At 39.9% G+C, this 24,980-nt stretch overlaps 2 protein-coding genes across 2 annotated transcripts; one reads left to right on the forward strand and one right to left on the reverse strand.

Annotated features, from left to right (window-relative positions):
- Positions 1-673: 673 nt before the first annotated feature.
- LOC308103595 (tripartite motif-containing protein 16-like) lies at positions 674-4,463 on the forward strand. Its single transcript, XM_080453657.1, has 2 exons — positions 674-2,449; positions 4,391-4,463. The coding sequence occupies exon 1, from the start codon at positions 685-687 to the stop codon at positions 2,356-2,358; it is 1,674 nt and encodes a 557-aa protein (XP_080309783.1). The 5' UTR covers positions 674-684; the 3' UTR covers positions 2,359-2,449; positions 4,391-4,463.
- Positions 4,464-17,008: 12,545 nt separating this feature from the next.
- On the reverse strand, positions 17,009-24,973 carry LOC308103471 (protein O-mannose kinase-like). The gene is made up of 2 exons (XM_080453444.1): positions 24,729-24,973; positions 17,009-19,092 (listed from the first exon to the last, which is right to left on the reverse strand). Exon 2 carries the CDS (start codon positions 18,926-18,928, stop codon positions 17,924-17,926), a length of 1,005 nt encoding a protein of 334 aa, XP_080309570.1. The 5' UTR covers positions 18,929-19,092; positions 24,729-24,973; the 3' UTR covers positions 17,009-17,923.
- Between the last annotated feature and the right edge of the window lie 7 nt (positions 24,974-24,980).

The raw sequence follows: 24,980 nt of genomic DNA on the forward strand, positions 1-24,980 counted from the left end.
CCCATGAAGGAAAGGATTCCAAATAAGCCATTCGGCTTCTTCCTTTCCTTGCAGAGCAACTTGTCATTCAATATGTATTGCTTCTATATTTGCTATACTGTAACAATGTGCTAATAAACTACAACTACAACTACAGGGATGAATGTGTGTGTGTGTGTGTGTGTGTGGGGGGGGGGGGGGGCAGCAAACTGTGAAGTTAAGACAAAAATAAAAAGTAAATGCCTCAGAACAGAAGATTATCCTGTACATAGATTATCCTGTTCAGAGATCCTGTAAATAGTTAATCCTTAAAAATAGATTGCTTAAGTCATCTGAACTTTATATTTGTGCACTAGGCAGGCAATCAGCACCTGCCTGGCCTGCATTGTAGTATTGGAATTGTCATTTAACAAAATAGATATATATATTACATATTTTATCGTCCCCAAATGCCAGTGTCTTTAAATATTTTTTGTTTAAGGGGGGTCCTTTGATAAATTCAACAAAAATATTGACTCATATAACAGGGTAAATCTATGTCTTCCAATGAATCATAGTGAACCACTCACACTACCTCTTTAAATACATTTGAATACATTCCTATCAACACACCCACAACCAGGAAGAACCTCCCATGTCATGTGATTTATCAAGAAGTGAAACTGTACTTTGCTCAGTTCTGTGTATCATACAGTCTGCAGTAAAATGGCGCAGCAACTGGACCAGGAACAGTTCTGCTGTTCTATCTGTCTCGATCAGCTGAAGGATCCAGTGACTGTTCCCTGTGGACACAACTACTGTATGGGCTGTATTAAAGGCTGCTGGGATCGGGAGGATCAGAAGGGCGTCTACAGCTGTCCACAGTGCAGAGAGACTTTTAACCCAAGGCCTGTTCTGAAGAAAAACAACATGTTGGCTGAAGTGACGGAGACACTGAAGAAGACAGGACTACAAGCTGTTCCTCCTGATCACTTCCATGCTGGACCTGGAGATGTGGTCTGTGATGTTTGCACTGGGAGAAAACTGAAAGCTGTGAAGACTTGTCTTCAGTGTCTGGCCTCATACTGTGACACTCACCTTCAGCCTCACTATCAGTCTCCTGTCTTTAAGAAACACAAGCTGGTCAAAGCCTCCAGCAAGCTTCAGGAGAACATCTGCTCTCGTCACGACGAGGTGAGGAAAATTTTCTGTCGTACTGATCAGCAGTGTATCTGTTATCTGTGCTCCATGGAAGAACACAAAGGTCATGATATGATCTCAGCTGCAGCAGAACGGACTGAGAGAAACAAAGAGCTCAGTACAAGTCGGCAGAACATCCAGCTGAGAATCCAGGAGGGAGAGAAAGACGTGAAGGCGCTTTACCAGGAGGTAGAGTCTATCAATCACTCTGCTGATAGAGCAGTGGAGAACAGTGACACTATCTATACTGAGCTCATCACTTCCATTGAGAGAAAACGATCTACGTTGAGGGAGCTGATCAGGGACCAGCAGAAACGAAAAGTGAGTGAGGCTGAAGAAATGAGGATGTGTGTGGAGCAGGAGATAACTGAATTGAGGAGGAGACATGCTGAGCTGGAGCAGCTCTCACACACAGAGGATCACGTCCATTTTCTACACAGTTACACCTCCCTGCCAAGGATTGGTAAATCAACACACCCAGTCAGGAGCAAAGTCCGTCCTCTGCGCTACTTTGAAGATGTGACTGTGGCTGTGTTAAAGGTGAGAGGTAAACTACAACACATTCTTAAAGAGGAAGAGACAATCATGTCAGAGACACTAAATAGAGTAGATGTTTTACTGTCAACATCACCAGAGCCGAAAACCAGAGCTGAGTTCTTACAGTATTCATGTCCAATCACACTGGATCCAAACACAGCAGAACAACGCCTGTCTCTGTCTAAAGGGAACAGAAAAGTAACACTAATGAACGGACAGCAATCATACCCTCATCACCCAGAGAGATTCATTGAATGGCATCAGGTTCTGAGTAGAGACCGTCTGACTGGACGCTGTTACTGGGAGGTAAGGTGGAGTGGAGACCATGTTTATATAGCTATATCATATAAAGATATCAGCCGAACAGGAACCCGTGATGAGTGTGGATTTGGATTAAATGACAAATCTTGGTCTTTCGAGTGTTCTAAAGAAGAAGGTTGTGTTTTCAGACACGGAGGCACTCAACTGACTCAAATACCAGGTCCCATATCATCCAGAGTAGGAGTGTATCTGGATCACAGTGCAGGTACTCTGTCCTTCTACAGCATCTCTGACACCATGACTCTCCTCCACAAAGTTCAGACCACATTCACCCAGACCCTCTATCCTGGATTTTGGCTCCGATCACTTACTGAAGGTTCTGCTGAGTTGTGTAATCTGTAATCGATCCGATATAGTGCTCCTTCCTCATGACAACAGAAAAAAAAGATTTGAGGCTTTAGTTTCCATGTCAACATTCACCAAACAACAAAAGGTCAGCATTTACACCTTCTAAAATAAACAACAAAAAGTCAAACTGGCGAACTGACAAGAAGTTGTTCCCTTGTTTATAAATATATGTACAGTATATATTTCTTGTTGGAAGGTATTTTATTATTAGTTTTGAAAGTGTTCCTAGTATACTGTATTTAGAGCTCAATCATTAAACAATTCTTGAACATGTTATTCAACCTCTCCACACTGTGGCACTATACTGTATAATCATCAACCTTTTAAGTTCTCTCTCCAGTGAGTTTTATTTCTTGGTCTGTGAGTCGATTTATGCTCTGTTATTTCATTGTGTAATTAATTATGCTGATAACAACTGTACAAATGTACTAATAACAATAACTGTAGAAATACATTTATTGAACTTCATTTTGTTGGGGGCACACACATTGATAGATAATTTATAATCTATAGTGTATTAGATTATGATTATTGTATTGTATCATTTTGTATAATTGCATAAAGTATGATGTATTTGCTCAGAAGGGACAGTTCTGTCAGATAACTCACGAATAGATTGAACCAATATTACAGACCAAATATATGAAACAATATTATAGAATGAGAATACAAGAGTGGATGTAATATATTTTATTTTGGCGTTCAGGCTCTGCTACATTTTTCTCCCTGCTCAGCATAATTAAGACAACCATCATTAACCTTTAAGAGCAGGGAGATATATATACATAACAACCCCCCATGGGGAACAGAACCAATAGCAGAGCCCACTGGTGGTGCTGGGGTGGTGGTGGGAGTAAACGCTGCATGACAACACCTATGAAACACTAAGCAGACAGAACACAGATGAAGGTGAGCTTAAATAACCCGCCCGATTGGACAGCTGACTGCCACGTCAGAGTATGACGTACTGTATGGGTCTGCATGATGCTGTAAACAGCACCATAGAATCTCTCTCGAGTGTATGCTGCCAGAACTAACTCGCAGGCTACGTATAATTTCTGTCAGATAACTCACGAATAGATTGAACCAATATTACAGACCAAATATATGAAACAATATTATAGAATGAGAATACAAGAGTGGATGTAATATATTTTATTTTGGCGTTCAGGCTCTGCTACATTTTTCTCCCTGCTCAGCATAATTAAGACAACCATCATTAACCTTTAAGAGCAGGGAGATATATATACATAACAACCCCCAACACTGCGGAATCAAGAACGCCCTACGGTGAACGCTCACCGATTCATCCAAGCAGATATCCCACTTGACTCCTGATGGAGACAGTGACGAAATTGCAGCTAGCAATTCTGGATCATGCTAGGATATTCTAACATTATGTGAACTTCTATGTGGAACTATGTGTGGGGTGAAACCTCAAACCCATACCAATTGACCAAGCTGATATCCCATCCTTTCCCCCAAAACAGTGAAGACCAGCGTCTGGGATCAGCGAGGACATACTAACTTTATGTGAACTAAAGGCCTTAGCTGCCATGGCATGGCAGCACTTAGCCATTCCCCTAATAACACATAGAGGAATATCCTATCTGATGGTAGAAACTATGTGAGTGGTGATTACCTCAAACCAATTGACCAAGCCGATATCCCATCTTTTCCCCCAACACACCGAGACAGGCGTCTGGGATCGGCTAGGACATACTAACTTTATGTGAACTAAAAAGGCCTTAGCTGCCATGGCATGGCAGCACTTAACCATTCCTCTAATGCCACATAGAGGAATATACTACTTAAACTTAACATGACTAAGTGTTAATGCAACCGTGATGCAAGCTCAGAGTTGATGCCCCCAACCGCATCAACTCTTATGCTACCCAACCGCATCAGCCGTATGATGCCACCCAACCGCATCAGCCATATGATGCCATCCAACCGCATCAACCATGATGCGATATATAATTATTTTTTTTTTTATATAATTATTATTATTTATTTATTTCAACAGAACACCTGTTGATTCCTGAACTCAGGAGTCCTAGACGATGACCTAAAGCGATGTCCACCGCCGTGCGGTGCCGCACCGCGAGTAGGATCGAAGAGGACATTCTATATATAAATGTATTTATTATTATTATTATTATTATTATTTTTTTAAAGAAATCTGAAATCAGTACCCGTGCACCATGCACCGCACCATGCACCACGACTCAATCATGAGCAACCCAACTGCATCAGCCATGATGCCACTTAACCGCATCAGCCATGATGCCATTTAACCACATCAGCCATTTAACTGCATCAGCCATGATGCCCCTTAACCGCATCAGCCATGATGCCCCTTAACCGCATCAACCATGATGCCTTGAGTATGAGCAACCAGCTGACCTCTCTAGTGCCAACTAAAGAACATTTTAAACCTACCATGACTTTGAGGTTACGCTAAACCTTAACTCCACCCAGCGACCACCATATATGCATGGTAATAACAGAACTACCATTTACATTTAGCAATTACAACACTTGTATTCATTACATCCTGAGCCAACAAACTCCCCATTTTAGCGCACATGACGAACATGGCACTCAGGACCATTTTAAACAGAACGATTGAACTGTGCACCAACTGAAAATATGCAGAAAGTTGAGATTTGTTCTGCTGAATTAAAGCTTAAACTGAAGATGGGACATGACCTGTTGAACAAATGAGCCACAGATAAAACATAATGCTGCTTTGTGTGAGAACAGACTAAGATCTGTGTGTTAACAGCAAGATCTATGACTGCCCCATCTAACCATAGATTGACTTCCTAATTAACAGAATACTGAAGCAGCTTCCAATGAGAGACTTAAGATAAATCATAAATGTCCTTCCATAGAAATGAAACATCGAATGATGGATGCATGTCTAGCTCTTGATATACGCTCAGATTAGACTCCACATAGATGAAAGCAGTGGATATGGACTTGGCTAGCAGAACCAACATATTTAATCTGAATCCAGTACTCTCTTTACATTACATGCTTATAAAATTGCAAACTTGCTTACAAGACTGCAATGAGAACCACAGCCTGTGTCAAATACCGAGAATAAAACACCCTTTAAAGGACATAACTGGAGTAAACTAAAATGTTTGCCTCCTGAGATGATTTAATTAACGACCATAACATTCATCAAGTTCAATAACTTCATAACGAAACGTCAAGTTTGAGCGGTTGAAGATCTTAAACCTTAAAAAAAAACTCAACCACGGTACTTGGTTTACTGACTAATTAATTTTAACATGGCCAGCGCCACATAACCTGGACGGAGATGACAGCTATTAAATGATGCAAATCGGAGACTGCCATTACAGTCTATCGCAACAGTCCTTCCCTAATGCACACTCTACTATTTAATGATTTGTTAGGCCGACCCATTAAACAAGCAGTGTTAGGTTCCCAGCCACATTGACAACCCCGATTATTCTGCTGCAATACTTACTTCTGAAAGCTTGTCGCAAATAACATGTCAACATCACTTGTCAACCGCTTTTCATAGTATGCATTACATCCGGGGAACTGGAACATACGTAGTTCCCAAGACAAAACCAAACTTAGCAGTGTTTATATCCATCTCAATATATCACCATGACCATTTAAACGGGCTGCCATTTGCTAAAGAATCAAATGAAACAGATGGGTTCCTTTCAGTGTTCAAAGACTACTTAAGAAAGTTACTGCAGCCTACCATCCTCATATCCAAGGTGTGTGCCGCAAAATGAGAATCACCTTTTAATCATCCCGACCTTTAAAACAAGTATAGCTTAGCAATACGAGAGCATAGGCAACAGTAGAATGCAACCAGTACATTGAACCAGCACTGCAAGCCAACACAATAACCTATTATTACTTGCTTGATTTGAAATTAATTCACTTCATTATTATATTAAACAGCCTACTTTACCGCCACCACAAAATAGAGGCAATTGAACTGCTACAATTAATTGACAACCTCCGATGCAATTCAGCCTACTCTGCAAAATAGATATCAGAAGACGTAGGTTTACACAAATGATAAATAGCTATAACCACCATCGGGCACATGAAAATAAATCAACCCCACACCTACTAGCTGCAACATAAATAGATTAACATGATATGACCAGTCTGCACAACTATAGACTACTTAAATTATAAATGTTTTATATATCTATATATATATGTATTATCCAAGGTGTATTCAGCAACGTAAATCACCTTTAACTAATCCTGACTTTTAAAGCAAATTAAGCTTAATTAGCTTGCAATACAAGAGCATATAGGCAACGTAGAATGCAAGTACATCTAACCAGCATTGCGAGCCAACACAATATAAAGCCTAATATAACTTACATGATTGCAGATAATTACTCATCATTATATTTTAAAAGCCTACCTCCACAATCTTAGCACAATTAACTGGCTACAATTATTTGACAACATCCAAGCCATTTAGCCTACTCTGTAAGTTAGATAGCAGAGAACGTAGCTACATCAAATGAAAATAGCTGTAGCCACCATCAGCACATGAAGATAAAATCAGCCCTACTCATACTGGCTGCAACATAAAAAGATTTACACAATATCATGACCAATCTGCACAACTATAGACTACTTAATCATAAACATTTTAAGAGCACCATAATGACCAATCTGCAATTATAGTTTCTTTACAGTATATTTAAGAACATCCATTGATTGAATATTGTTTGAAATCATGAACCAGACCAACTAACAGGTGTACTTCCTAAACGGAGATACTTGCTATAATTGCTGCTTTACTCAATTGAAATCTGCCTACTCCTGTATCACTAAAGTGACAAGAAAATCTAAGCTGAATTACTTGTAATTATCTGACTTTATCTTGGCAGTTACAGCGCCTGCTTACGTCGGAGGATTTAAGCATACTACATTTCCCAGGCTGCACCGAAAAGTTCAACCAGTGACGTCATAGTCAGACACGACAGCGTGTATTGCGGAATGCGGAAGCGAAGCTCGCCGCTTTATACCATATAATTAATCATTTAATCCATTCCGCACAGAAGCCATACCAGAAGCCATACCAGAACATTATATAGATTGATAAAATCATTTTCAATTAAAACTTCTGGTAGTAAATGGTAGCAGCACAGCGAGAAGCAACCTTACTTAAGCTTCACGATAAACAGCTGATCTCTCCGTGAGGCTGGGACCGAGGCTACCGTCAGCGAGACACATGATCTCACCCTGCAGGAATGCTGCAGGAATGTTTAAGTTGCCAGATATTGAGAGAAATCAGCATGACATATATGAAATGTAAATGATCTGCTACTTTCAGAAAGTGGAATATTTGAAAGATTTTTAAACAAATCCGGGGGACCATGACAGAACCACCTTAGGAAGCAATCCTAAGCAACTATACCCCAGAAATAAGCCAACACCACCAATAACAAGCGACTTTACAGAAAAATAAGCCCAGCGATGCTTATAATAATAAATCAGGGCAACCCAGATGAAATCCCATAGCCCGGAGGGACATACACCGTTGTTGTTGACGTTAGAAACAATTCATGCAATTTAAGTAGCTATGCCTTTAGAAATCGAACGAATACCACATTAGAACCAGCAGCCCACAGATGAACATCAACAACAGCATTTAGCAGCAACAACAACTTAGCTTTTGTTGAATCAGAATAATGCATTTTAAGCATTGTGTAGCAGTAGCACTAGCCCTAGAATGTCTGTGATCTTACATACATTTCAAGTATTCCAAATACACAGTCATAGATCGCTCTCGGAACCCCACTGTGTAGTGCCCATCTGCGCGGCCATAAAAGTGCTCTAAACTCCGTCTGTACTCACCCAATAATTAATTCCTAAGACGTGTAGTCATATTTTGTCCTCTAGTTTCATATCCATGTGAAAGTTCTGCCAGAAAACGTGTGTTTAGTCAAATATCTCCACTTTTTCACGAGCTGCACACGGACCTCTTTCTGTACGACGCGAGGGGCCAGGAGTGATTGCAGCACTGAATATACGTAACTTCCTTTAGGACGCACAAATGTTTGGGACACACAATTGACAGGTGCTTGTGATTGCTGCGGGGTAATGAATCATCACCTGCCAATTGTGTGTCCCAAACATTTGTGCGTTCTAAAGGAAGTTACGTATATTCAGTGCTGCAATCACTCCTGGCCCCTCGCGTCGTACAGAAAGAGGTCCGTGTGCAGCTCGTGAAAAAGTGGAGATATTTGACTAAACACACGTTTTCTGGCAGAACTTTCACATGGATATGAAACTAGAGGACAAAATATGACTACACGTCTTAGGAATTAATTATTGGGTGAGTACAGACGGAGTTTAGAGCACTTTTATGGCCGCGCAGATGGGCACTACACAGTGGGGTTCCGAGAGCGATCTATGACTGTGTATTTGGAATACTTGAAATGTATGTAAGATCACAGACATTCTAGGGCTACAGTAGCACCAGCAACAACAGCAGCTACTGAGCTGGGGAGCATGATTTTTAAACAGTGTGTAGAAGTATCACCAGCAAACAACCGAACAACCAAACAACCAAACAACCAACCAAACAACCAGCAAACAACAACCGAACCGCAACCGCTGCATGACAACACCTATGAAACACTAAGCAGACAGAACACAGATGAAGGTGAGCTTAAATAACCCGCCCGATTGGACAGCTGACTGCCACGTCAGAGTATGACGTACTGTATGGGTCTGCATGATGCTGTAAACAGCACCATAGAATCTCTCTCGAGTGTATGCTGCCAGAACTAACTCGCAGGCTACGTATAATTTCTGTAACTGCTGATATAAGATGTCCTTGCTCCCTGGCCTACTCTTTCTTACCCATGAAAGTTGTGGCTACAGTTTATCCATGATGCCTTAGCCCAGGCAACCTTGCCACCAAGATGAGCCTTCGCCCCTGTTCATGTTGATATTATATTGTGGAGTGGGCTTAATGAAAGATAAACTGTCTGTTATATTGATGAACATTTTGTATTACCTTACCAGTAGAGAATATTTTTGATGCTGTACCACCTTGTCTCTCCTGTGCAAATAATTAAGAAAACCTGATTATTACTTAAGACTGACTCTGTGTTACTTCTTTTTACGGTAATCTTTTTTGAAAGCATACTTTCCTGTTTTTGGGCGGTGAAACCGCCCCTATATGTGAGGTTTGGATATTTGCACCCCCAATCCTGCGCTGTGATTGGCCACCAGTGTACCCCCCTAACCCTGCACCGTGATTGGCCAATCACAGTCTATTCAGGACTGTGATTGGCTAGTGAAACATGACACATGTGCATAGCCCTATAAATAGGACTATGCACTTAAAAAAGTGCATAGTCTATGTCGCACCCCCCGATCTGACCAATATGCCGGTGAAACCGCCCCTATAAGTGAGGTTTGGATATTTGTACAACAAATCCTGCGCTGTGATTGGCCAAAAAGTACCCCGCCTAACCCTGCACCGTGATTGGCCAATCACAGTCTATTCAGGACTGTGATTGGCCAGTGTCACATGACACATGTGCATAGCCCTATATAAGAAACCATAACTTTAAAAAAAACATAAATTTGTTTTTTTTAAGTTATGGTTTCGTCCATCATAAAGTGTTTCAATAAATGTATTTATTTTTTGTACATGATTGGTTGACTCCATTCAGTATTGTGATTAGCTAGCAAGACACCGCCCACTTCACACAGGGTGTGATTTTTTTTAAAGTGAATCACACATTGTGGGTGGAAAGGGTATTAAAAAAAACACATTATTCTTTTAAGTGAGCTTCCATGGGAATATGACTTTCATAAAGAGTGTTTCAATAAATGTATTTATTTTTTGTACATGATTGGTTGACTCCATTCAGTATTGTGATTAGCTAGCAAGACACCGCCCACTTCACACTGGGTGTGATTTTTTTTTTCTTCAGGACTTTCAAAAAGCGTTAAGCATTGGTTCTCAAAGTGGGTCCTTGGGGGGGTTCCAGGGGGTCCCCAGCAAAATGTCATTATTAAATATGGCTCTTTTATTGCTACTTTTAACTTTTTAATGGATCCTATGTAAGTAAAGCCTGATTTAAAAATCCCAGGGGGGGGGGGGCCCCAGCGTGGTCAAGGGCCCCCTCCCCCTGGGAAATAAAATCTCCTGTTATCGGACGGTCTGAGATTGGCAGGTCTGGGTAAGCCCCTTGAGATCATGCAGCATCTGGTTTTCAAGGGATTCCAAAATAATGAACCCTCATAATGAACCTTGATCATGAGTGGATGTATTTGCAGATTCAATCATTCTGTCAAGGTGAGAGGTGTTAACTTCAAACATCGTTAGTATTATAAATGCCTGGTGGTGCAAGAGAAAGGCTGAGGTTCCTCAACTAGAAGATTGTGGGTTTGAATCTTGGTCCCGGTGAATATTTATTTTTGGTCAAAGTAAAAAGTTCAATATTATATTGCACATTTTATTGCAAGAGTGTTTGAAAATAGCAGATCACAAGCGACGCGTTGTGAGCTTGTAGATAGGCGATGCATATGCAGGTAGGTTGCTTATAATTGTGGTCTTGTTTTCCTAGACCTGGTTGCTTATTGCTGTCACAAAATATAGCAACACTGACGTCCAAGTCAGACGACGTCGATATGACGTTCCACTGTATCCATCAAATAGACATCCATACAACAACGCCGACACGCCGTTCATACGACGTCTATACGACGTCCAGGTCAGACCTCAGAAACCACCAAAAAAAACAAAGAACAACCAGACATCTTATACAACGCCGATACGCCGTGCCTACGACGTCTACACGACGTCCAGGTCAGACCTCAGTAAGTGGTCTCATCATGTTGTTGCCACGACACCTGCTGGCTGAAAAAAATTAATGCATTGTTTTATGTCAAGGACCCCCGAATTAATGCATTTGGCCGTGGATGTGGAGTGGACCCCCATACAAGATTTGTGTTTTTAAAACACACACTGTTTGAGAAACTAGTTGAAAACTCTATAGCCACCAAATGTTTCCAAAGTGACAATAACAACCCACTGTACTTGATTACAAAAAACTAGTATAGTTCTGTCTGATTAAAACTGCTATAGTTTTGGTCATAAAACTAAGAAATTAGTTAGTGGATGTATTTGGAGATTCAGTCAACCTGTCAAGAGAGGTCTTAACTTCAAACATCTAAAGCAGGGGTCTTCAACGTTTTCAGGCCAAGGACCCCCTGGCTGAGAGAGAGATGAAGCAGGGACCCCCTACTCTATATTGTATAAAATTGTGTTTCAGATTAAAGTTTTTTTCTTACTTAGTCTGCTCTTTTTCCCCTCACACCTATAGCCTCTTTGCCAAAAAATAGCCGATCTACAAGCTCTCAACGCCTTGCAGCGCGAGGCGTTGAGAGATCTGCTATTTTCGGCTAATGTTCCCCTCAGAAAAGGAATTCTAGGGTTCAAGTGGTTAATGTAAAAAAAACTAAATCCTATCACACAAAGATTTGGCGGACCCCCTATAGTAGCTCTGAGGACCCCCTAGGGGTCCCGGACCCCCTCTTGAAGACCCCTGATCTAAAGCGTTTGAAATGTCTGGTGGTGCGAGAGAAAAGCTGAAGTTCCACAACTAGCAGATTCTGGGTTTGAATCTTGGTCCCGGTGAATATTTATTTTTGGTCTTTGGTCATATGTTTAACCGTGTGTACAGATTACAGTTAATATAGGAATATAAGACTTTATTTATATGATTCTTAGCGGAGTTGTAAACACCAGCATACCGTTGCTCATTGAATCCATCAGCGGAAGAAAGAGCAACGTCATGCGCGTACATTTTACCACAGTGAAATTCAGTTCCACCAGAGGAGGGCGGTGTTGTTCAGACAACGTATTATTGAGAAAATAGCATGAACTACAATATCTAGGGTAGATTCTGTTGTCACCTAGCTACATTTTGACGAACTTCATCAAATAAAATAAATGTAAAATAACTCCTGTTACAAAAGCACGAGAAAACATTAACATACACCTATTTACTGTACCGTACACCTGTAAGATAAAACATAATCACTCATATCACCCTCATATTAAGGCGGACTGGGAATTGGATATGGTTGAGGTTATTACAGAGGAATTATGGTAGTCTATGTTGCATAGAGTTCATACCACCTCAATATGTGCCAGCATGGCTTAACGCAGTGCAAAGTCCTGCATCGCTTAGTTCCACTGGACTAAACAGAAAATGTCTAAATACTTTCAAGATGTTAGTCCTAACCGCACATCCTTAAAGGCATATTGAACACTTTTCGTGTGGTTTTTATGTAGATGTGACAGGACTGACCAAAAATATGGGGACAGTTTTCAAATATTTCTAAAATTATGTAGGGACCAGTCGAAATTTACAGAAGGGGGTCCCTGGAGGAAAATAGGGGAGGGTCATGCCTTTCTAATTTTAGTCCAAGGGAGGGTCATGCAATTTTGAATTGATGAAATAGTCCGTTTTATATACCTTTTAGTACAGCAGAACAGTGGTCAATGACCCCTCTCTATTTCAAAGGATACAAAGGATTCAAATCAAGTAACACCTTGGTCTACTCTATTTAGAATCAATGACGGTCGTTAACAAGCCATCAACACAATTGAAATGGCTTTAAGCTAAAGAATGTGGCTTTGTTGAGAGACTGATCCTTGATTTTATATCAGATGCAAGCTAATGTTGAATCTATTGCACTAAGTAATGGTAGCTATTGGAGCAAGATGTTCCACAATAACATGGCCCATGTCATTACTGCCAGTACCCTCTCCTCTGCCTCATTGAGGGTAATGGCAGTAATGACATGGGCCATGTTATTTTGACCAAAATTGTAAAAGTTTATATACTTGAAAATAATGTAAAGTATACATGATGTGAACATGCATGGTACATCATTATCAGATTATCCTTCAACTTCTTGTTTATGCCCCAAAATGACTGGATCTGTTTTGTAGCAATTTGTAGCAATTGTAGAAATGTTAGACCTTAATTGCCGAATGTTTAAGCATATTCTAATCATGTAAACTTTACTTTAAAACATTTTCCAAATATTTTATTTGTTTAACATGTTGGACAGAATAGCCAATTTTACATCGAGGTGCCCAGATGTCCCTAGTGCCCAGCTATCCCGTTATCCCTGCAGCATCATACCACAAACAGCCTAACACGTTAACTTTAAGATGAGGGCAAAGTAACTACAATTTCATTTGACAGCTTCAGTCCATGTGGGACTTTCATCAGTGCAAATTTCAGTAAAATAAGCATTATGTTCTCATTACCATGTACAAATTTAAATAATTAACATTTCTCTATGTAGCCTATTGGCCCATTCCCATTTTCATTCTTCAATACTAATGATCAAATAAAACAGATAAGGCAGGTGAAGATCAAAATGTACTAAAATATGTACCTGCAAAACATTTGAGGTGAGAAACTAATGCAGCATGCAGTAACATGCATGCTTCAGCAGTAGCAGACCAGGGGAAAATAATTCTCTAGCTACAGCCAGGAGCCAGTTTACTTAATTATCACATACTGTAGATTGGAAATAGGGAGAAACAATGAACCTGACTCTGTACAAACTAAGCTAACAAAAGCTAGCTAATCTGCACAGAACGTGAAGTGTAAAACTTAAAGCAACAATTTATTGATGGGGGAGTGAACTTAACATGCTTGCTGCCTGTATCAAATCAAGTTGTTTGCAGCTGCAAGGATAATGAGGTGGGAGCAGGGGTCATCACCATGGCAGCTTGTGATGGACATTTTCATTAATATTTCATTTTCGCCACGGACATGCAAAATAATCATTGTACCAAAAACACGTGGCCTAGCCCTAAATGTATACTAATGGACTCCTAATGTGTCATAGGGTCTATTCCAATGTGCTGCACATTTTAAAACAATAGTACAGTATGTCTGCTTTAACTACTGAGCGACCAACAAATTAAATCCTAATTATTTTGGATTATAATTTATAATTATAATGTGTTGAGTCTCATCAGTACAGACAGTGCTTCAACCTCAAAAGGGCCACTTAGCTGCAAAGGTGAGTGGGTGCGTATTATACATCATATGACATATGGCTAATATAGAGATTGCTGGCTTTTCAAAAGACAGTGTTACTTGAGGACAGAAAGATATCAAGTTCTACCAGCTAAACCATTTGGTTTGGCAAGGTACAGTAGTGCATTCCATTAAGGTGATCAGGTATTCTCTGTTGATGAGAAAGTCCAAGGCATGCACATGTAAGACACACCCTACAAGCTACACTTGATTTGTTTTGATTTATTAGACATAGTAATTACATGGTAAATGCTTCTCACGGAAACGTCAAGGATAAAATGCCAATGGAACACTGCAACAAGGAAACTTGAGACAAAAAAAATATGCACATGATGAGTGATTAATGAAGGGCATGCCAGGATTCTAATTGAATGCAGTGTCACAATAGTTTAATGCGGAGGCACCTGACTTTGATCAGAGGTGAGCTAACTTTTAGGTTGGAGGAGGTCCTAGGCTGTGGATGGAGGGTTACCATGGATTATGATTCACTAAATATCTTTGCCGCAAAATAGCCGATCTACAAGCTCACAACGTGTCACGTTGCGACAATTGTGAGCTTGTAGATCAGCTCTTGTCTTTGTGTTTGCTCCAGTATAGGGATTCTGGCAATTGTAAAGGACAGGCAAGGCAAGGCAAGTTTATTTAGAAAACATTTCAACAACAAGGCAATTCAAAGCATTAAGATACAGAGCATTAAGGGATTGCAAAATAAATCCATTATAAAAGGACATCACATTTGAATACAATAAAATTTTAAAGTAAAAGTAAAACCGAATAATAAGAGAATAAAATGACAGCAGAGCAAATATTTAGCCTTGTTTTAAAAGGACAGAGTTATGGCAGACTTGCAGTTTTCTGGGAGTTTGTTCCAGATAATAGTGGTGCATAAAAACTGAACGTGCTTCTACAAACTTTAACTTCTGATCCTGGGGACAGAAGGCAGACTGTCTGTCCCAGACAAGACTGAGAGCAGTGGTGGAAAAAGTACTCAAATGTTTTACTTAAGTAAACGTATCAATACTGCAATGTAGAAGTACTCCATTACAAGTTATGTACAGAATAAAAATACTTGAGTAAAAGTACAAAAGTATTGGTATCAAAATGTACTTAAAGTACCAAAAGTAAAAGTACTACAATATTTGAAAATAGCAGATCTACAAGCTCACGTGAACTTGTAGATCGGCTATTGTCAAATATAGACATGTACCTAGTTGACCGGGAGTCCCCCCAGGGGTCTATGTCTATGTCTAGGGATGAAGGGGGGCCCAAATGTGGCCCCAGAGACCTAGATTACGGAGGAGGCTCTCGCTCTCTCTCTGTGTGTGTGTGTGTGTGTGTGTGTGTGTGTGTGTGTGTGTGTGTGTGTGTGTGTGTGTGTGTGTGTGTGTGTGTGTGTGTGTGTGTGTGTGTGTGTGTGTGTGTGTGTGTGTGTGTGTGTGTGTGTGTGTGTGTGTGTGTTAAATTGTGTTAAATTCAACAGAGATCACAGTCTTTTCCACAATAATTGCTAAAACACATTTCTTGAAACCTTAACCCGTTTTCCTCAAACCTTTAAAAACACAAAACCAAATCTTCAAACCAGGGCTGGATTAACTCATTCAGTGCCAAACTTATTTCTGGCTTTATCATCCCTGTGCCAAGGCCAAAAATACATTGTAAAAAAAATTGCTCTGGAGCCGAGATACAGCCTTTTTCAGTAAGAAGTTAAACAAGAAGTGAATTGAGCTTCAAATCATGATATCTTGGGTTCTGAACATTTTTTTTCCAAAAAAAGAAAGTGCAAAAATAAATTGCCCTCGGCGATTTGGGTTTGGCACTGCTCTATTGTGAATCCATTTCCTGCTCCTGAAGTCTGGGGTGACCAATCAGGGCCCAGTATTTAAATATGGGACATTGTAATTGGTAGTGTTAGATTTACTGCTGAACCTATGACACCATTAAAAGTAAATCTAGATAAGGTACTTGGTTCAGTGGTTCTGTGAAGTGGGGAGACGTTAAAACACCCTTAAAGATGGAGTGCCATGATATTTTTCAACCCTAAAACCTGATCATAAGGTATTATTATAATGTAAGGATTTTTTTCAACAAAAAAAAAGTGTACAGTAAGTGTTAAAATGTTGTTTTTATGTAGACACACCCACCAGTGCATTAAGTATACCTGGTTCTCACCTTAGCACCTCCTCCACCACCTTAGCACCACCCACCTGTCCTAGTCCCTCCTCCTCCTCATGCCCACACCTGTTGTGTTATGATAATGAGGGGGAGGGTGTGGGCTTTGTGATGTCACTAAAGCGCTGTTTTTCTATTGGCACGTTTGACCCTCAAGGTTTCAGCCTCCAGGAATAAACTCTAAATAGTCAGAGAAGACATAAAACACCATAAAAACACCACCGGGGGGCTTAATGAAGTTCTATCAACCTCATAGACACATGAAAAACAGAAAAAGTGCAAAAACATGGCACCACCTCTTTAAATGAAAGTGACAGGAGATTTACAATTGTAAGATCAAATCATTTATTATCCTTTAAACTAAGTTTACAATTATTTATGAGCCTATTAAACAATCAGAATGAATTATCAAACAAACATAAAAGATACAATACCAATCAATAACAGCGCGCTGGATACAAAACTTCTCTCCCTATCACAAAGTAGATGCTTCAGACAGGGCGATAAATTCTGCACTCAAGCATTCTGCCCCTATTCCAGCGATACATACATTTTCATAAAACATTATCAATAGATGTCGTTGTTGGTTGCAGAAGATGGTTGATCACTCTTCCTGCTGTTCTCACGCTGGACCGTAGCCTTGGCATCTTCATCCTCCCCTCGAAGGCATCTGGATGGCTATACTCCCTATCTTTTAGGCGCTGATAAGCTTCTATGAGACCTATTGTCTATAATAAGTTGGCCAAGGTATATGGCATTTTTAGTTTTCTATTTCCTGGGAACTAACACCCTAATATAAATTTTGAGGCACCACTAGTGCCTGTATTTTTCAGTGAGGCATTCCTTTAGAAAAGGGAGTGAATGAGAGAGAGAGGGAGAGACAGGGCCCCTTTCACTATGATCTCTCATTCTTGGTAAACACATTTTCTTTGAATAAGGTGACACAGTTAAACTAAAACTTAACACTTTTAGTCATACCAGTGATTAAAATATACACACAGTATAAAAGTCTATATATCAATGTGTGGCTTAAGTGATCAGAATAGTTGAACTTAGAGCAGTTATATGTGTAAATAGCAGGATATAAACATGAGCCACTATAAAAATATCAAAACATCATATGACCAGGCCGTAGCTATAAATCAAAGGTCTTCTATTCTAGATGTATGTGTTAGTTCCCCCTTTTTACTCTCCTAAACTCCTACAATTATGCAGTTTTCTACAGACACATTTATTATATTTCTAGACTTTAATTCAAATTTTCCTTCCAGTAGTTAGTTGTACTTTCTGTTCTCTAGCAACATGTTGTAGACCAGCTTGTAGACCTGCAGCACCTCCTGAGCGGCGGGCCGCAGCGCGGGGTCTGTCCTCTTACACTTCGCGTGGACCTGTGACAGGTGGAAGAGGGCCACGTCGCCCCCGGCCACGCTCCCCATCAGGTGGCGCGTCACCTCCGGGATCTTCCAGATATCCGACTTCTCGTCGTAGCCGGGCATGAGCTTGTTGGAAAAGGCCAGGCCCTCGAACGGCCAGAGCTGCTCCGGCGCCACAAAGTCCCCGGTCACATCCCAGCTGAAGCATTTGGCCAGCAGACCCCTGGCAGCATCCACCTCCGGCAGCCAGTCCAGGTCGTTGACCACCAGACGGAAGTTGCTGCTCAGCAGGAACTGGCCCAAGGTGTAGTCCAGATAAGGTGTGTCACACATAACACGGCAGCCCACAGGGCTGTTGTGGAGGTAGCTGAGGACAGACACGTAGTCCACGGCCAACCTCAGGCGTATCTGCCAGGTGTCGTGATGCCGGTGTCTCTCCTGTGCCAGCACAGTGTCCAGGTTTTTCAGGGAGCCCAGTGGGTGGTACTCAGTGACTATCATGTGCTCCTCTAGGCACGCACCCACCAGCTGCACCACGTGGGGGCCTTGCAGGGCTTGCAGCATGGAGACATCGTGGACAAGTAGCTCCTGTACCTTCTGTAAGTCCGGAGTGATCGCTTTGGACAACGCCACCTTCTGACCTCTCCACTCTGACAGGAACACCTGCTTTACGCCATCCTGGCCGATCAGTTTCAACGTGCGCACTTCCGCGATGATTTGCGGACACTGCAGCCAGGACGAGCAGTCCTTCATGGCGTCTATTTTGAAGTGACCTGGAGGACAGACCTGAGGAGGCATCTCTGATGCATGTCTCAGGTACAGGTACAGGTACACGTAGATCAACAACATTTTGGCGAACAGCACACAGAGACACAAACACCACCGAAACACAGACATTTTTTGCATGACCGTGTAAAATAATGAGTTTTTCAGGAGCACAAAGGTGACGCGAAGCTCAGCCTATCCGTGAAGCCAATGGGATGGATGGAATGGATAGACACATGTTACGGGTCCCAAGTTAGGTCGGGTACCACATAACAGGATTGATATTTGGTTCACTGCCTCAGTCTCTGAAAAACAATGTAAACAGGCACAGGAATGAAGACATGAACCGTTCACTTGCGTTCCTAATTTTCCTCTCATTTATTCACAATAATACAATCACAAATATCACAATAAATCAACATTTCCCTGTTCTGCAACAATGTCTCTCTTTTTAACAAAGCCCATAGCATGTGTGTGTGTGTGTGTGTGTGTGTGTGGTGTGTGTGTGTGTGTGTGTGTGTGTGTGTGTGTGTGTGTGTGTGTGTGTGTGTGTGTGTGCGCGCGCGTGCGTGCGTGCGTGCGTGCGTGCGTGCGTGCGTGCGTGCGTGCGTGCGTGCGTGCGTGCGTGCGTGCGTGCGTGTGTTCCAGGTAGGTATAGCATGTATGTGTGTGGGTGAATGTGTTGAATATGTGTTGGTGTTTTACAGGTGAGTATCTGTATATCTGTTGTGTGTGTGAGCTGCTGTCCCTTAAATACATTTGCATATTTTCACTTCACATTTACAATATAACCATTTGGCTTCAATATTCCCATTAAACCTCATAGTCATCACATCACAATTATTCAAAGGCCATATTTCAGTATTTGTACTGGTCCCAAGTACAGCAGAACAGTGGTCAATGACCCCTCTCTATTTCAAAGGATACAAAGGATTCAAATCAAGTTACACCTTGGTCTACTCTATTTAGAATCAATGACGGTCGTTAACAAGCCATCAACGCAATTGAAATGGCTTTAAGCTAAAGAATGTGGCTTTGTTGAGAGACTGATCCTTGATTTGATATCAGATGCAAGCTAATGTTGAATCTATTGCACTAAGTAAAGGTAGCTATTGGAGCAAGATGTTCCACAATAACATGGCCCATGTCATTACTGCCAGTACACTCTCCTCTGCCTCATTGAGGGTAATGGCAGTAATGACATGGGCCATGTTATTTGACCAAAATTGTAAAAGTTTATATACTTGAAAATAATGTAAAGTATACATGATGTGAACATGCATGGTACATCATTATCAGATTATCCTTCAACTTCTTGTTTATGCCCCAAAATGACTGGATCTGTTTTGTAGCAATTTGTAGCAATTGTAGAAATGTTAGACCTTAATTGCCGAATGTTTAAAGGAGGAGTTCACCCAAAAAATTACTTATTTTCTATCAATTGCACACCCTATGAAGCCTTGAATCCATGGATTCTTTTTAGTTTTTGTCGCATTCCTAAGCTAATAATTTGATTCCTGTCTCCTACCGGCTAATGTATCCGGTAGGAGACACAAAGTAGATTATTTGTGTCTCCTACCGGAAATACACACGGTCATCAAATTATTGTCTTAGGAATGCCACAAAAACAAAAATAAATCCATGAAATCAAGGCTTCATGGGGTGTGTAATTGATAGAAAATAAGTAATTTTTTGGGTGAACTACTCCTTTAAGCATATTCTAATCATGTAAACTTTACTTTAAAACATTTTCCAAATATTTTATTTGTTTAACATGTTGGACAGAATAGCCAATTTTACATCGAGGTGCCCAGATGTCCCTAGTGCCCAGCTATCCCGTTATCCCTGCATCATACCACAAACAGCCTAACACGTTAACTTTAAGATGAGGGCAAAGTAACTACAATTTCATTTGACAGCTTCAGTCCATGTGGGACTTTCATCAGTGCAAATTTCAGTAAAATAAGCATTATGTTCTCATTACCATGTACAAATTTAAATAATTAACATTTATCTATGTAGCCTATTGGCCATCATTCCCATTTTCATTCTTCAATACTAATGATCAAATAAAACAGATAAGGCAGGTGAAGATCAAAATGTACTAAAATATGTACCTGCAAAACATTTGAGGTGAGAAACTAATGCAGCATGCAGTAACATGCATGCTTCAGCAGTAGCAGACCAGGGAAAAATAATTCTCTAGCTACAGCCAGGAGCCAGTTTACTTAATTATCACATACTGTAGATTGGAAATAGGGAGAAACAATGAACCTGACTCTGTACAAACTAAGCTAACAAAAGCTAGCTAATCTGCACTGAACGTGAAGTGTAAAACTTAAAGCAACAATTTATTGATGGGGGAGTGAACTTAACTTGCTTACTGCCTGTATCAAATCAAATTGTTTGCAGCTGCAAGGATAATGAGGTGGGAGCAGGGGTCATCACCATGGCAGCTTGTGATGGACATTTTCATTAATATTTCATTTTCGCCACGGACATGCAAAATAATCATTGTACCAAAAACACGGTGGCCTAGCCCTAAATGTATACTAATGGACTCCTAATGTGTCATATGGGTCTATTCCAATGTGCTGCACATTTTAAAACAATAGTACAGTATGTCTGCTTTAACTACTGAGCGACCAACAAATTAAATCCTAATTATTTTGGATTATAATAGTTGAGTCTCATCAGTACAGACAGTGCTTCAACCTCAAAAGGGCCACTTAGCTGCAAAGGTGAGTGGGTGCGTATTATACATCATATGGCTAATATAGAGATTGCTGGCTTTTCAAAAGACAGTGTTACTGTACTTGAGGACAGAAAGATATCAAGTTCTACCAGCTAAACCATTTGGTTTGGCAAGGTACAGTAGTGCATTCCATTAAGGTGATCAGGTATTCTCTGTTGATGAGAAAGTCCAAGGCATGCACATGTAAGACACACCCTACAAGCTACACTTGATTTGTTTTGATTTATTAGACATAGTAATTACATGGTAAATGCTTCTCACGGAAATGTCAAGGATAAAATGCCAATGGAACACTGCAACAAGGAAACTTGAGACAAAAAAAATATGCACATGATGAGTGATTAATGAAGGGCATGCCAGGATTCTAATTGAATGCAGTGTCACAATAGTTTAATGCGGAGGCACCTGACTTTGATCAGAGGTGAGCTAACTTTTAGGTTGGAGGAGGTCCTAGGCTGTGGATGGAGGGTTATCATGGATTATGATTGTGGAGTGTTATTATAGTTGTTATAATTGTTATTATTGGACACTTAAAAAAACTTCTAAAATACACAATTGAATCTTTAAAAAATGTGTTTGAATAATTTTGGTGACTCATAAAGTGTCAGGATGACATTCTCATTAATATGATGCAGGAGATTTGTGGTATTGTATGTTTTACCTGTACATGATTGATCATATGAGGACAACAAGACAACAAGATTACCTGAAAATGTCAAAACATCCGTTCAATCCTTTGTGGGATACTAGTATTTTTATTTTTTAAGACAATGGATTAATGGAGTGTATGAGGTGTGTCAGACAATGAAACAATTAAAGTCAACAGTAATGTGAGTGACCACAGTGGAAATGGCGCTGGAAAAGAGCAAAAACAGAAGGCATGTCATCTGTTGAGAAGGAGCACTGAGGCAAAGGAGGGCAGAACTGGAGTAAAGTAAAGTTGATTTATGTCAGTTGAGAGAAAGCGTTTCAAAGTGTCCAATAATGCTAATAATAACCATAGTAACACTCAATCATAATCCATGGAAACCCTTGATCCACAGCCTCACCATCAGACCTCCCACTCACCTCTGATCAAAGGCACCTTTGCATGAAACTATTGTGACACTGCATTCCTTTCAATCCTGCCATGCCCTTCATGAATCAGTCATCGTGTACAGTACATAATTATCTGTTTTGACTCTCAGGTCATTTTCCATAGTTCGATTCGGCACACCTTAGACTTTCTCATCAACACTGCTTGAGAGTACCTGTTCACCTTAATGGAAACCACAACTCTTAAAGTTGACACACATAAAACTAGTTTAGCTGGTAGAACTTAATCTCTTCCTGTCCTCAAGTATGGCCCTTTTGCTCCTGCGATGTAAGATGAAAGCACTGTCTGTACTGATAAGACCAATTATTGAAATCCCAAACATGGAATATACTTGGACCATGCCGCATTTAATGCCTGTCTCAGGAATGCCACCTGCCAGCATACAGTGGATAACTTCCCAGTCTCAAGGTTTTCGAAAGTATAGCTACCACTTTAACCCTGACATCCCAATTTTGGGCATGTCATTATAGGCTTAAAAGTTACTGATCTACAAGCTCACAACATGCTGTGATGTGTTGTGAGCTTGTAGATCGGCTTTCCCCCCCAAATAATATTGTATTTATTTATTTGATGGCTTGTTTAAAAATGGCTTGTTTAAAAATGTGTAGCGCCCTGGAATAGAGTAGACAATATGGCACAGGAGTCTATTATTATATATTTAGGGCTAGGCCTATGTGATTTTGGTCACTGGGAGGGCACTTGACATCACTGCATCAGGTGAAAAGTGAGACTAAAACTGACTGATGGCAGCCAGCTCATTTAAATTTTAATTATAAATAATAATTATGATTGTTGAAATTATAATTATTTGTCAAATGTTTGTCTTGATAAGGGCCACAGATGTTTGGCAGGCCATAAAATATATATATATATATATATTTTTCAAATGGGTCTTTTGGGAAAAGGGCAATTTGAGGCAAACACCTCCCCTCTGCAGTGCTTTAAACTGAAAGTGACTGGAGTCTGTTTCATTTCTCTACGATGAATACGATGGAAGACATGATTCATAATTACTGTGATTATGATAAGATTTACATTTCATATCATACACCATACAGTAAGAACTCCTATAACTTTCACCGGCAAAAAAAATGTGTTTTTTTTAATTAAAAAAATATTACGATACAGTATGACATCATGACAATACCTATCGTCACATTTTAATACCACAATAGGCAATATCGTGGGACAATATGTCGTGACACTCACTCCTAGGCGGGGAGGGTTAAAAAAAAAAAGTTAATCACTTAAAGGGATACTTCACTTTAGGGCCGGGGAAACATTTAAAAAATATATTAAAAATAAATGAAAAAAGTTATGGAAAATTCATGGCCCCCTCACGCATTAGTAGGACACTCTAATGCGTGAGGGGGCCATGAATTTTCCATAACTTTTTTCATTTATTTTTAATATATTTTTTAAATGTTTCCCCGGCCCGAAAGTGAAGTATCCCTTTAACTTTGAGGGTCATTGATTTTTTTCTTTTAGTCTAAGGGAGGGTCATGGCATTTTAGATCAAGGTACATACATTTTCTCCAGGGGTACCCTTCTTTAAAAATCGACCTGTCCCTAATAATTAATAAATAAATGTATGTGAATTATAACTTAAATTTGTTTTTTTGGCAGAGGACAGGCCATTTTTAGGATTTGTAATGTTTAGTTTTAAATGAACAAAATATCTCTCAACCTAATTAAATGATAAATATTCCTTTACAGAACAACTCACTGAATTCAACCATCTAGTCAGTTTTATGTTTTTGGATTATACAAGTTTTATTCACTGAAACAGTTCCAGGGCAGATAATGTACATTTCTGGTAGACTGTCAAAAAGGCATTTGAAAGATTTCATGAAAAGTTGTATTATATGTCAACTAGAAAAATGACACCCCTCTAATATTTGTTTTAGAGGGCCAACAAGTACGAATACAATCTTAGAAATAGTTTTTTTATGGAGTCAAAAAGCCTTCACATACTGTACAGGCTACACATGAATACAACTTAGAATAGATAAGAGAAATTCAACAGAATTAACAATAGTAATGTCATGCAATTTTAGTCATTTATTTACAATAAATTAATATATTTTTACCTCAATGCGGTGTCCATTCTGCATAGCAATAAGCTGCTGTTATATTTGATTGCCATTCATAAAACCATTCAGCACTATATGTTGTTATGTTTTGCTCAAGTCAATTACATAAGAATCACTCTATATTCCATGAAGATATTACATTTACAAAAATGTACACATTTATCGTGCCCATTATGTGTTAACTTAAAAAAAAAAAAAAGAGAGAGAAACAGGTGTTGTTCACCATTATGCCCTTTTTAACTTAACTTG

Source organism: Gymnoscopelus braueri (genome assembly GCF_963280865.1).
Source record: "Gymnoscopelus braueri genome assembly, chromosome: 16".
Classification (NCBI taxonomy): domain Eukaryota; kingdom Metazoa; phylum Chordata; class Actinopteri; order Myctophiformes; family Myctophidae; genus Gymnoscopelus; species Gymnoscopelus braueri.

What these genes read in the sequence shown, in the direction of transcription:
- LOC308103595 (XM_080453657.1), top strand. Translation starts at nt 685, where the DNA reads ATGGCGCAGCAACTGGACCAGGAACAGTTCTGCTGTTCTATCTGTCTC.
- LOC308103471 (XM_080453444.1), bottom strand. Translation starts at nt 18,928, where the DNA reads ATGCAAAAAATGTCTGTGTTTCGGTGGTGTTTGTGTCTCTGTGTGCTG.